The 14,973-nt window shown below is 39.9% G+C and overlaps 1 protein-coding gene across 1 annotated transcript in view; it reads right to left on the reverse strand.

Moving 5' to 3' along the window:
* Nucleotides 1-13,016, reverse strand: part of KIF13B (kinesin family member 13B) — a 326,452-nt gene extending 313,436 nt beyond the window's left edge. Inside the window, exon 1 of the mRNA XM_006884878.1 lies at nucleotides 12,952-13,016. Within this exon, the coding sequence (XP_006884940.1) occupies nucleotides 12,952-12,964 (13 nt within the window). The 5' untranslated portion in view covers nucleotides 12,965-13,016. The remainder of the gene's footprint in view (nucleotides 1-12,951) is intronic.
* Nucleotides 13,017-14,973: the final 1,957 nt, after the last annotated feature.

Here is a 14,973-nt window from a genome sequence, read left to right on the forward strand (position 1 = left end):
GCCATGGTCTTGCATCAGAAAGGTGGATAATGATGAGAGATGATAGGAGAATTGATGCCTTTGAGCTGTGGTGCTGAAGAATACTGAATATACCATGGACTGCTAGGAGAACAAACAAGTTCGCCCTAGAGAGGGTGAGACCAGGCTGCAAGGATTCTGAAGCCTCGTCTGACATACTTTGGACATGTTGCAAAGTGGGACCAGTCCTTGGAGAGGGACACCATGCTTGGGACAGTGGAGGGACAGCACAGGAGAGGAAGACCCTTGATGAGATGGATAGGTTCAGTGACTTGAATAATGGGAGTAGGTGTGTTGGAGGCAGTAAGATTGGCACAGGATAGAGTTTAGGGCTGTTGTATATAATAGGTTCGCTATGAGTTGCTGGCACCTCAACGGCACGTAACATTATTCCACCAGAGCATAAAACAGCATAGCTGCTATAAAAATATTTGGGTAGTTCTTCAAAAAGTTAATAGCAAAATTTTTACATGACCCTGGAATTACATTCATAGTTTTATTCAAAAGAACAGAAAGCAAAGACTAAAAAAAAAAAAAAACACAAACAAAACAAAAAACCTTATATACCAGTGTTCACTGTAGCACTATTTACAACAGCCAAATATGTGAAAAGAAGCCTTCTGTCCAACACTGGATGAGAGGATTTAACAACAACAAAAAAACCAAACAAACAAACAAAAAAACCCAACAAACCCTGGCATATAAATTCAAAGAAATACTATTCAGACATACAGGGAAATTATATTCTGGCACATGCTATAATGAGGATAAATCTTAAAAACATTATGCCAAGTGAAATATGGAAGACACAGAAAGACAACTACTTCATAATCCTGTTTATATGAAATATCCAGAATAAGTAGTAATTGGAGGTCAAAGTTTATTAGTAGTTACCAAAGGCAGGCAAAGGAGGAAATAATATTTACTGTTTCTGGAGAACTAAGTTTCTGTAAAGGGTGAAAAAAATTGGAAATGTATACTACAATGATTGCACAATCAAAAACCACTCACAGCTGTCATGTGGATTCTGACTCATAGCAACTATATAGGACACCGGACAAGTGCTCCATAAGGTTTCCAAAGCTGTGTAAATCTTCACAGAAATAGACTGCTTCATCATATTCCCATGGAGCAACTGGTCAGTTCAAACTACTGATCTTTCCGTTACGCAGAACAAGGTTTAGGTCATTATGTCACAAGGCTCCTTGCTGCATGGTTTGGTGGTAGTGGTGTTGATTGCATGGCTTAGTGAGTATAATTAATGCCACAAAATTGGTCAGATACAAAATGGCTGGAAAAGGGTGAGGAAGAAGACACCAAAATAACAAGTGTTTACTATCTGCATAGTACAGCCACTTTGGAAGCCGTCAAAACTTTGAAGCATCTCTCAAAAGTTAAACACCGAATAATCAAAATTACTCAAATTTTATTCGTTGGTATAGACTCAGGAGAAATAAAAAAATATGCTTGCACAAAAACTCCCAAGAATTATTCATAGCAGCACTATTCATAATGGCCAACAGTGAAAACAACTCAGATGTCCATCAATTCATGAACGTATCAACATAGCAAAGCCATATAATTAACTATTTACCAGCTATACAAATGAGGGAAATATTGAGTTATACTACAATCCAGATGAACCTTGAATACATAATGTAAAGTGAAAGAATCCAAGCATATAAGGCCACATAGTATATGATTCCATTTATGTAAATTCACATTTCTTTCCTATCTGAAAGTACATCATTCCTTCCTATTAAACTCTTCCTAAGCCAAAATGGCATAAAGCAAACAAGCAATTACCATTCATTAATACGGAAAAATTTGGAGGCAGCCCCAGACCCTTAAATATAACCTACCAAACCATGCCACAAAACACATAAAATCTGAAATAACATCCGGTAAAAGCAGGAGTGATATGATAAATATACAGTAGAAAAAAATGTCTGTAAAAGGTAGAAACGTGCATGAGATGCTACTCTTGCTGCTCAAGGTCGTTTGCTAAAGGTGCATACAGAACCTTTAACAGTTCCCTGCAAGACAAACACCAAGAAATAGTTGTTGGGTTATTTTCTCCTTTATTCATAAAAGCAAAAACTCTTGCTTTCTTTCAGCTAGCAAAACCCAGTACTAACATAGGTCTTTCACAAAAGCAAAGAAAGGCAAAGTAAACTTTTAAAAAGGCAGGGATGGCTGTATATGAAATGGCCAGAATAGGCAAATCCATAGATAGAAAACAGATTCCGAGTTGTGTATTAGGGAAAATAGGGAAATGCCACTAACATTAATTTTTGGCATAATGAAAATGTTTGGAATTTGACTGTGGTGGTTGTAAAATTCTGTAAACACACTAAAAACCATTAGTTATATTGGCCTGTGATGTCTAAAAAAAGAGAGAAATAACAGAATAGTTCCACTTCTCTCCAATAAATATATTAGTGTTTTATAGATCATTATCTTTCAACCATAAAGAAGGCCTCCCTTAGTAGCAGAGCAGTTAAAGCATTCATCTACTAACTAAAAGGTTCATACCTACCTGGTTGGAGAGAAAAGTGGTAATGTTCCCATGAAGATTCACAGCCTTGGGAAATTTCCTCTGTCCTATAGGTTCACTCTAAGTTGGAATCAACTCAAAAGCAGTCAATTTTAGTTTAGGAGTCCTTCAAGAAAATTTTTAATTGCTCACTACTCTGGAGATCCCAACATACTGCATTCATCTTTTTTTTCTTTTTTTTATACTGCATTCATCTTAACCTCAATAAGCTAACTCAAGAAAATCACGAATACAAGTGTGAAATATTTCAACTTCATCACATTGTTGTTGTTGTTGTTGTTGTTGTTAATGTACCATTGAGTTGGCTATGACTTACAAAAAGACACTGTCAACAACAGCTCTGAACCCTGCCCTATCTACTTTTCCAAGCATGATATCCTCTCCAAGACTGGCCTCTTCTGACAACATGCTTAAAGAAGGTAGGATAGAGTTTCAAAATCCTTTCCTCCAAGGAGCAGCCTGGTTTCCTCTCCAGGGCAGAACTGTTTCTCTTGAGAGTTGTTCTTTAGCACCATGGAGATGTCCTTCCTTTTTATTTTCTGGTTGCTGTTGTCAAAGGTACTGACTGTGGATTCAAGCAAGATGAAACTGTTAACGTCAATCTTTTATCCATCTATCATGATGTCGCCTACTGGCTCAGTGGTGAAGGTTTTTTGTTTTCTTGAAGTTGAGACACAATCTATATTGAAGACTTAAGTCATTGATCTTTTGTAGCTAGTGTTTCAAGTCCTTCTCAGTTTTGGCAACCAAGGTTGTATTATTTGCATAACACAGGTTTTTGATGAGTCTTCCTCCAATCCTGATGCCCCATTGTTCTTTATAAAGTCTAGCCTCTAAAATGATCTGTTCAACATACAGGTTAAAAAGGAATGGATAAAGGATACATCCCTGATGCACTCCTTTCTTGAATTTTGAACCTCATAATAGTATTCTCTTGCTTTGTTCACACAACAGCTTCTTGGTCTAGGTATAGGTTTTCCATGAGCACAATTAAGTGTTCTGAACTTCTCCTTATCACTCATTTCTTTTCTGACATTGGTAATACCTGAATTCAGTTAAAGACCAACCTCTCTCCAAGCATCTCATGATCTTTGGATCCTTTCCATTCTCCAAAACATTTCCATTACAAGTAGTCCCCAAGTTACAACATGTTTTAGTTGTCACTAACACTTTAAGGAGCTCTGATAGCCTAACAGTAAGAAGCTGTGTTGCAATCCCAAAGGCACACAGTTCAAATCCAGCAGTTGCTCCATGAGAGAGGGATGGGTAAAAATATACTAGCTGCTCCAAGAGAGAAGAACAGGCAGAAGGATGAGCAATTTCCTCCTGTGGAATTTACTGTCTCTAAAAACCTGCTGGAGGGTCAGCTACAGGTCAGAGTTCTGGTGACCTAGTGGGTAAGAAGCTATCCTGACAGCCCATGAGATTACAGCCTCTGAAAACTTGCTGGGTGCCAGCTATGAGTCAGTACCAGCACTTTTCAACTAACTGGCACTATAGGACCCTCTGAAGCTGTTGTGATTTTTTGGTTGGTGTCTGGTTGGTCGGTCTGAGGTTTTTACTGTAAAAAACTGAATCTTTTCGTGGATAGATAGAGCTCTGGCGGTCTAGTGGCAAGAAGCTGTGCTGCAATTCCCAAGGCAAGTGATTTAAAGCCCACAGCTGCTCCATAGGAGAAGATGGGTAATCTCCTCCGATGTGATTAATTGCTTCTGAAAATCCATCAGAGGGTCAATTCCAACTCTACAACACAACAACAACAACATGGATGGCATACAATGTTGCAGCATTTAACTGCAGGTATCAGGCCTGGTGGCTTTGTGAGCTAATGGTGGGATGCTAGTCAATACATCAGCAGTTCTAAACCAGCAGTTGCTCCTCTAGAGAAAGCTAAGGCAGTCCATCTCAGTAAAGAATTACAGCCTGAAAAACCCTATGGGGCAGTTCGACTCTGTCTTATACGGTTGACAAGAGTTAGAATCCACTCAAATGCAATGAGTGGGAACCATTCTCAGATGTTCACTCACAGATGTTCAAAGACTGATCAAGATCAGATTTATAAACATACTGATAATAAAGGCAATCATAATGAAAACTGAAAAAAGGTATTTATCTTATATCAAAACCAGTGTCCTAGTCATGGAAACAGAAATACATTAGCACTTGGACATTTATCCACGTAATTATCCTTTCTTTGGTATTTCTCAAATTCCCTTCCCTATTGTCTCTTTATCTATACCAATTAAAAAAAGAAAAGAAAAAAAAAACACCTCTACAGTAAGAGGTACATACACAGATATACATTAAGACATGATCCCAGTATACCTCCCAAAATTCAATTCAACTCTCATTCTTCAAGTCAATTCTGACTCTCTGACTCACAGCAATATTCCATGTGTTTTTGAAGCTGTAAATCTTAATCAGAGAAGATTGTCCATCTTTCTCCTCAACAGCCACTGAGGGATTTGAACGGCATGAGCCATGCTTACCTTTCGATTATTAGACCAGCATGCTACAGACTACATCATCAGAGTTCCTCTAGATACCACTGGTTGCCCTCCCTTCTTCAAAGAGCTTCTTGAAACAATACATATACTCACTGCTTCCACACTGGCACACCTACTTATTCCTCATTCATTACTCTCACTCCAATGCTAATTAATTCTTTGAATTAAAAATTATTCTTCTGAAAAATCATCACTAACTAACATGATTCCTTGAGGAATAATGTGGCATCAGGATAGTAGGAAGACTCATCAATAATCTGTGTTATACAAATAACACAACCCTGCTTGCTCAAAGTGAGGAGGACTTCAAGTGCTTGCTTCAGAGTATCAAACACTACTATTTATTACATCTCAGCAACAAGAAAACAAAAATTCTCAGCCCTGAACCAATAGGAAACATCACAATAGAGAAAAGGCAGAAAATGTCAATGATTTCATCTTACTTGGATCCACAATCAACACCCCTGGAACCAGCTGTCATTAAGTAGCTCAGAAGATATACGATAAGTTTCTCCAAATTACTGAGGGGAAATGATGTCAGTCTGAGGATTATGGTGTTTCTTATTATTTTTCAGTCACTTCCTACTCATCTGAGAGCAGGACAATAAACAAATATTACAAAAGAAGAATTGATGTCTTTTAGCTGTGGTGCTGGAGAAGAGCACTGAATACCCCATGAGTTGTCAAAAGAACAGATACCTCTTGGAGAAAGTTCAGCCAGAGAGCTCCTTAGAGGCAAGGATAACAAAGGTTCATCTCACATATTTTGGGCATGTTGTTAGGAGAGGCAACTTCCTGGAGAGAACATTCTTTGAAGAGTGGAGGTCTGGCAAAGGGAAGACAACCTTCAACCAGATGGAATGATACAGTAGTTGCTGTAATAAGCTCAAGTATGTCAGAAATGATGAAAGCAGCACAGGATAGGGCAGGTTTCAGAACTATTGTTCATAGGGTCACTATTAGTCGTCCTTGACTCAACGTTATTGTCAGTGGTTTCTTGAATCTTCAGAATTTAAGAAATGGAAACTCAGTGTCACTGAGTCAATTCTGATTCACAGTAACTCTGTAAGACAGAATCCTTCTATGGGTTCTGAGACTTTAAAAAAAAAATCTTTATAGGTTCAGACTGCTTCATCTTTCTCCCATGGAATAGACAAACTTTCAGTTAGCAGTTAAATGATTTAACCAGTGCTACGATTGTTGTTGTATAGTAGATTCTAAGGATTTTAAATCTTTATAGGAGCAGATCTATGTCATCTTTCTTCTGAGGAGCAAATGATGGGTTCAAACTTGCAAACTGCTGGTTAGCAGCTGAATGACTTAACCACTGCCCCTGTGTTGTTAAATACTATCAAGTTGGAACTGATTCATATCTGACCCTCCAGAAGGTTTTCACAGATAGTAAATAGCACAGGAGGAGATTGTCCGTCTTGCTAGCACAGAGCAGCTAGTGGATTTCAACCACCTTCCTCAGGGTTGGCAAGGCAGGAATGAGGAGGCTTTGCCTCACATACTTTGGACATGTTGCTAGGACAGGCTATTCCTTGGAGAGGGACTTGATGCTGGTAAGGATGGAGGGTTGGTGAGGGAGAAGAAGACCCTCAACCAGGTGGACTGACACAGTGACTGCTGCAATAGGTTCTTGTGTGTCGGGAAGTAAGAGGATGGCGCAGGATAGAACAGAGTTCAGATCTTCTGTTCATTGAGTTACTATGAGTCAACAGCATCTAACAACAATAACTACAAGAAACCACCAGCATCTCCATAGTGCCACTAGAGTGCCTTAACAATTAGAAAAGTCAAACATTAATAGTTTTAATGAGGGTGAGGGGGGAAGAATTCATGCCAATATAAACAAGTTTTTATTTTTTATTTATAAACATGTACCCACTTCTCAAAAATGCTATGGTCTTACGTATATAAATTCAAATTTCAGTAACTGAGTTGACCAAAGAAACAAAAGAATGTTGTAAAAGATGTGTATCTCATTCACCATTTGCATATCAAGCAGATGCTAGTAAAACAAGGATCTTCTGTTTGAGAAAATTGCGTCGGAAATTTCCATCCACAGTCCTCCAAAGCTCCATCTGTCAGTCAACTCTGTGCGAACCACTACCACTGCGGCCTGATATCAAAAGCATTTTCTTGTTCTTCTGTCTGACCATTTCCTAAGATCATTTCTGGTCTTCTAAGGTCCTTCCTACTTCCTCACTTACTTTTCCCTTTGCCCTAGATTTTGCTACTGCTTAGTTAATTTTGACTGGCCTCCTTACTCTGTTATATTCACATTTCTTATTCTCACCACACAGTTTTAAAGACTGCCTTATGATCAGTCATCTGCACTAGGTCTTCAATCTTGATTTGATACTGGGCTATTTTTCTCCATCACAACTCCAAGAGCTACACAAATTCCAAGGCAAAAAAAACCCCAAACAGACTAGTCACTCTAAGGCCAGACATCTGTGCCTAGTTGGCATCCAGGGTTCTCACAATTCAGTTCCACCTTTCAAATCTTATCTTTCGTCAACCTTACAGAATCTTCCATTCTGGCAGACTAATCTTGTCTCTTGTGTCTAAACTTGTCTTGCTCAATCTTGTTCCTGTGCCTCTGCTCTCAAACCATACATACTCCATAAAGAATCAACGCTCTCTTTTTCCCTCCCCTCCCCTCCCACTATCCTCTCACTCAAAGCATAAGCTTCCTTCTTCAAAGTCTAATCAAAACTCTCCTTCCTTCCTCAGTGACATAATTTCTAATCACCAGGGTTCTAGGGACCCCTCACTCCACTAAATCCTTTTATTTGCCTATCACTCATCTGGGGTTTAATATAGCTGTTTACTTTTTAATCTTTTTATATGACAGTCATTTCTTCATAATCATGAAAAATAAAGCCCACATTTAAAAATGAAATAATACCAAATAAGGCTGAGACAATTTTCTTAGGAAATAAAAATAAATACTCCTAACAAGAACAACTCTTTATTTTTTTATGTTTCTTTCTAGCCATTGCCTATTCTTGTATATATTTTTACATAGTAATAATATAATAGCTTATAAAACTGATAAATACCTTGTACAACTGCATATAGTTTTACATTATTTTTCCACTATCATATAAATGTCTACCTTACCATAATATGGTTTTATCATTTTTAATAGCTACATAATATTCTTTCTACTGAAATACTAGACTTATTAAGTAGTGACTTCTTTTAGACAGTGCTTCTTTTCATTTTAGACACATGCTTCTTTTCATTTTTTACTGCAAAAGAATACTGTAAAATGCTCAATATAAATTGTTAACTACTGGTTAAAAGAAATGTATCTTCTGTGTTCCTTAAAAAGCTGCAAAATTGAGCTCACTAATTCACCTTTACCTGGCTAAATTCCTCATATAATTTCTGCTACCATCACCTTAGACAAGGTAAGTAACAAAGATATTTTACAAAATACCTTTTAGAGCTCTGGTGGGGATAGTCTGTACGGAGCAGCACTGCTAACCAAAAGGTTGTTCCACTATTGGTAGTTAAAATCCACCAACGGCTCTACAGGAAAAAGACAGGCAATCTCCTCGTATGTGATTTTCAGTCTTGGAATCCCAACAGAGGGTCTTCTATGAGTTGGTTTCTACTTCACGGCAATGAGTTTTAATTTTTTTAATAATGATTTTTCTTTGTAGTCAATCTTATATATAACTGAAATATAAGATGTCCCTGAGGAAGGCAAGAAGATACCATACTACATAAGTCAGATATGTGGCAGGCATTCAGTGAGGCATTCTATCTTCTAAATTTTTTTAAGCGATAGCTTTATAAAACATTAAATTCCTGAAAAGGAGGTTGTATTGATCTAACTAGCACTGTCAACTATGCTTGTAAAACATCCACTTCATTTAATAATTAGATTAGTTAATTATATATGAGCAAGTATTATTTACAGTACATGGTAGGATACACAGCAGTGAGTTGTGCATGTCTGAAAGGTAACATTAAACAGAGAAACAAATCTACAAAAAGAACTTCAAGATCTCATGACTAAAGACATTCCCCATTTTTCTTTATCTGTTTAGGTTCATATTTCAGATGAAGGAAAAAATAATGACCAGGATATTTAAATTATGTAAAATTACATACACATGTAAACAAAAAAGTGATGTGGATATCAGAGTTCTGATGAAGAAAGCATGTAGATTTTTTTTCCTATTTAATTTTATCAGTAATAAAATGTTAAAATACAGACATAAAGATATTCCTGACAAAGGGTATCTGTTAGCCATTACAGTTTTCCCTATTACTAAATGATCAATGTTAAAATAACTGTCTCAGGCCTAGTTATAATTTAGCAAAAAAGACTGAAATATTCTTGCTTCTATGACAAATGTAAAATAAACCAACTAAAAATCTCAAAGCACAAACACTGACACAAACGAATAACTTAACAAACCAACACCAGGGGTGAAACCTGTGAGAACTAGAACTGAGGCAATGCTCTGGTTTTCCAGGCCTTGAAAATTTTCCACCTTTGACAGGATGCTTATGTCTCTCTATTAAGAATCCTACCTCATTTTGCCTTTGAGGATTCTTCTCTGACAGGTTTCTACCTTACACACGTTCCACATTTTGCAGGATTTACTGTATACCCACATTTCAGATTTCCCTCAAGTGTGATAACATGATTCCAAATATGAGAGTTCATTCAGTAAAAGAACATCACAGAAGCCCCTTCTCCTTTGTTTAGAGGGATTTCAATGGTTGCTTCCAGCACTAATATAGGAATAACTAGGGCTAAAGGTTTACTATCTGTCATTGTTATACACTATTACTAAATCTATTCAATTTCTCAGAAGTAATGGTTATACAAAGTAATATAGTTTATTTTCAAAATTACTAGAAAAAATCTTTTTTTAGCCTTTTTAAACAAACTCTACATAGAACTTTAAGACATAGCTTCAGAGACTCACTATATTATAATCTGTACTACCCATTAAACTTATGTGAACAAGTATGTCATGACAAAATAGAACTAGAACCAATTTTAATGATCTGTGGTTATGACTTTAAAAATATTTTCAAGCAAAAAAAATACTTTTAAGCAAAAAGAAGTCAGAATATGCGCATTATGAACTAAAGAAGTTTTTACTGAAAATAATATACTTCTATTTATAAGGTGAAGGGACTCTGGTGGCTTCACGCTTGAGGAGTTGCACTGCTAACCCAAAAGCCAAGCCGCTCTGACAGTTTGAAACCACCAGCCACTCCAAAGGAGAATATGATCGACAGCCTCAGAAATCCAATGGAGGGTCAACTGTAAGCCATCAGTTCTGACCTGACAGCAGTGAGAAAGGGAGAAATGAGAGATTTTCATATGGTGACGAGTCCTGAGGTACTAAAAATGGCTAAAGGGCTGACTGCTAACCACAAGATTAGAAGTTGGAGTTCACCTTAAGGTACTTGGAAAGAAAGGCCTGGTGATTTACTTCTGAAAAGTTAATCCTTGAAAACCCTGTGGCATCTTATTTTCCAAGTTTTGAATCAATACATAAAATTTACTTTTTAAATGTTATTTGAAAAATTGCTTAAATCTAGGTAGCCAGAACCTCCACAAAAAAAAAAAGAATAGCCTGTGGAAAGTAGGTCTACTCTTCTACACAGATGTTTGTCAAAAGTTAGAAATGAACTGGCAGAAACTGGTTTACTTAGAAGGCAAAGAAATCTACATGCAAACCTTAATTTTAAAATTTAAAAGTTCAGGGGAGCTCTGGTGGCCTAGTGGCAAGGAGCAGCAACTACAATTCCAGAGGCAAGCGGTTTGAATCCACCAGATGCTCTGCGGGGGAAGGAGGGACAATCTCCTCCTATACCAGTCAGATCTGATTTGACGGTACACACACACACACACACACACACACACACACATTAAAAGTTCTCCAAAGCTTAATTATTTGGATAATCTCTTCAACTTTAATCCTGACAATTACTACAATCTTACCAATGACATTTTATTTAAAAATCCCCTAAAAGACAAGAGTTGGGGGAAAAGGGTGGGAGAGAGAATTCTAACTATCTAACACTTTTTTTGGTGGTGGTTTAGCTGTCTCTTTTTGCACTGACATTTCTATGAAAAGAAAATTTTAAGAATGTGCTGAAACCACCCTTTCAGAATCAAGTCCCAGATAAGTTATTTTATTTGGATTTCTTCTTTCAGTAATCATTGCTACAGCAATCAACTAGAGGTTTATTAAAAGGATACTCAACAGAAGCTTTGGAAACGTTTTAGAGCTCATTGAAGTTTCTTTCTTTTATCAGAGCATGGAATTAAAGACTCAGAGCAGGTACTAAATGAGAACTTAGGGAATTTAGGGGAAATCTCTTGTAAATCATCCAACAGCCTTAAGCAGACTTAAGATTGTGGAAAACAGCAGGGACAGTTCAAACCAATGTCATCAAGGAAGAGGCAGGGCAAAGCATATGGTTGATCTATACAGACATCTTTATACAAGAAAACAAGAGGAAAACCTGTAACTTCTACATACAAATTGCTCTCATTTCCTGGAACCAGAACCAACTCATAGCTGATGCTCCCGTGGGTTTTCAGACACTGTAAACTGCATATGCAGAGAGGAGTCGCCTTTAGTTAGATTAGCAGCGCAACTCCCTGCAGACTACGCCACCAGAGTTCCCTATACATAAAACGGCATTAGATTATGAAGACAGCTCAGAAAATTATTCAAGTACTTAGAGGGTTCTGGTAGAAAATTATTTAAGTATTTAGAGGGTTCTGGTTATTGCAAAGTCATCTCCTAAGATTCTCCTAGTGCTCCCAATAACATAACTCAGTATTTAAGAATTCAAATATACCTCTCCATTTAAAGTCCCTTGCCCAGTCATGCCGTCACTAAATATTAAAGCCAAGACTTAGACCACCTCCTCTTCTGACTTCTAGCTGGTTCATTTCAATGTATTTGACTGTCTAAAGATGACCGAAAATGTACTAGGCTTATCTGCCTATTCTACCCTCCCTAAAAAATTATAAGAATGTTTCAAAGATACAATTTCACAAGAATCTTGGCACTACCAATATTTATTGTTGAGAAATGACGGCTATGACTTGAAGAAGAAAAAAGAAAAACCTCAAGTTTTTTAAAAAAAAAACAGCCCACAAACACCAAGAGGCATCTCTCACTTCTCATCCCAAGCAAAGTATTTACAACTCTTTATCGCTGTTCAGGATATAGGACTATAAAACGAAAGTCAAGATGAGGGAATTCTCCAGAAGTCTGAGTGTTTTCTCAGGAAGGGTAATCCAAATGCCTTTCCATTTTTCCTGCCGCGGGACACAAGGCTGAGTGCTGGGGAGGACTGAGCCGGGGACCCCTGGTCCTGCCTGTCCAGCCTGCAGGAAGGAGTGAGGTCCGAGGGGCGGGGGCCGCTCTGACAGCTGGTGAGCAAGGAGCAGGACAGAGAGGGACCGGGACGGAGGGCAGAGCACCGGGAAGAAGGAAGCGAGGCAGGGGCGAAGGACAAGGGCGCCCTCCTCGAAGGGCAGGGGGAGGTGAGAGGGCGAAAGGTCGCCAGAGGCGGGACCGGCTGGCGGAAGGGGCAGCGAGAAGAGCGGCCGGGCCCGGGACGTGGGGCCCCACGGCGGCCCGGACTGGGTGGCAGGGCGAGGGGAGGGGCGTCCCGGATGGGCCCCGTGCGGGCTCCGGGGAGGGCCGGGGGCGAAGTTTCGGGGTATCGAAGCCGCCCTCTCCCCACGACATGGACTCCAGGGGCGGGGTTAGACGGACCCCACACGGCGGCAAAGGGGAAGGGCGCGCCAGGCACCTGCCGCCTCCCGGGCGGCTGGTCCCGGGAGGGCTCGGCTCTCACCTCTTCGGTTCATGGGCCGGATTCGGACCGCCACTTTCACTTTAGAGTCTCCATCGTGGCCGCCGCCGAGGTTCTTGCCCGGCTTTGGTCTGGTGTGGCCAGCGGGCAACTCTTCTGAGATGACCCGGCAGGAGGGGGGCTGCGGGCGGGAGGGGCGAGGAGGGCGGGGTCTGCTCGGGGGCGTGGTCTGCCCGGGGGCGGGGCTTGCTTTGGTTCAAGGCGGAGCTAGGGCTCTGGGCGCTCCCCCGTGGCATGACGGAACTTGTAGTTCTTGAAAGTTACCAGGCTCTTAAGTGGAACAGAGAAGATCCGGCGGGAAAATGCAGGGTGGAGCTTGCAGTCAACAGTTGTAACTTTCTTAAATGCTTCTCTCAGTCTACACTAGGGAGCTCAATGGGCTGGTGGTAAAGCAATAGATTGTCCAATCTCCTGTGCAATTTACAGCCTCTGAAACCCCGCTGGAGGGATGGAGGGTCACTTATGAGTTCCGATTTCACTGCACATAACAGTAATTCACACCTTTCTTGCAATTAGTGTTGAGATATAGGTTATCAGTGAGATAATGCCACACCTGAAAACAGTTGAATAGATAACAGTGAAAACACTGTTACCTATTCACACTCATTTCCTGCCTTAGTCATTGATCACTGGCACGAAATACTTCCTCTGCCTGAATTGCCCTACCAACCTCTTTTGCTAAACACATTCCTCAAAACAAGTAAAAATATCACCTCTTCTAGTTTAATCTATGACTCTCTTCTTGTGACAATGACTACTGGATTTCAGATGAAAGGTCATGCCAGCTGTGTGACACTGGCAAGTTATACACCTGCTCTGAGCATGTCTTTTCATATGTAAAATTGTTGTTGTATACCCATGGCTGACCCTCTGGTGGGTGTTCAGAGGCAGTTAATCGCACAGAAGGAGATTGTCCACCTTTCTCTATTGGAGCAGCCAGTGGCCTCGACTCAAGTGCCTTCAGGATTACCTGTACAGCTTCTTGCTACTAAGCCACTAGAGCTCTTATACATAAAATAGAGGCAATAGTAAGCCAATGTGTGCCATTGAACGATTATGATTTCTAGCGAAAAGTTTAACTGTTGCCTAAGACTTCCACAGCTGAGTAGTATGGAATAGACTGCTGCGTATTTGACCTTCCACCAATTGTTGTTGTTGTTGTTGTTATGTGCCGTGGAGTCGTTTGCGACTCATAGCGACCCCATGTACAACAGCCCTAAACCGTGCTCTATCCTGTGCCAATCTCATTGCCTCTGACACACCCATCCCGAGTACCCCAGTCACTGAATCAATCCACCTCATAGAGGGTCTTCCCCTCCTGCGCTGTCCCTCTACTCTACCCAGCATGATGTCCCTCTCTAAAGACCTGCCTCTCCTTACAACATGTCCAAAGTATGTCAGACGAAGCCCCAGAATCCTTGCCTCCAAGAAGCAGCCTGGTTTAATCCTCTCTACGATGAATCTGTTTGTTTTCTTGGCAGTCCATGGTACATTCAATACTCTTCTCCAGCACCACAGCTCAAAGGCGTCAATTCTCCTTCTATCCTCCCTAGTCATTGTCCAACTCTCTGATGCATAACAAGTGATTGCAAAAACCATGGCCTGTATCAGACGCACCTTAGTCTCCAGAGAGACACTGTTGCTCTTGAGTATTTTGGAGAGGTCCCTAACCACAGACTTTCCCATCGCAATACGTTTTTTGATTTCCACCAATTAGTGAGTTGAAAAGCCAGACCTTTGCTTAGCAGCCAAGACTTTTAAGTCTTTACAGAAGCAGGCATCTTTCTACTCCCAGGTGAAATCAAATTGTGGATTCAAACCTCAAACCTTACAGTTAGCATTCTAGCATATAAGCACTGCACCACCAGAATTTATTTAGTCTCTGCTTAGATTTGCTTGAGGAGCTCTGCTGGTGTTGTTGTGTACTGGCAAGTCAGAACCAACCTATGGATTTTTGCTGGCAGAACAGCATTGACAGTGCAATTCCTTACCACTAAGCTACTA

The sequence above is a fragment of the Elephantulus edwardii genome, unplaced genomic scaffold (genome assembly GCF_000299155.1).
Source record: "Elephantulus edwardii isolate Elephantulus edwardi_28Jun2011 unplaced genomic scaffold, EleEdw1.0 scaffold00038, whole genome shotgun sequence".
Classification (NCBI taxonomy): Eukaryota; Metazoa; Chordata; class Mammalia; order Macroscelidea; family Macroscelididae; genus Elephantulus; species Elephantulus edwardii.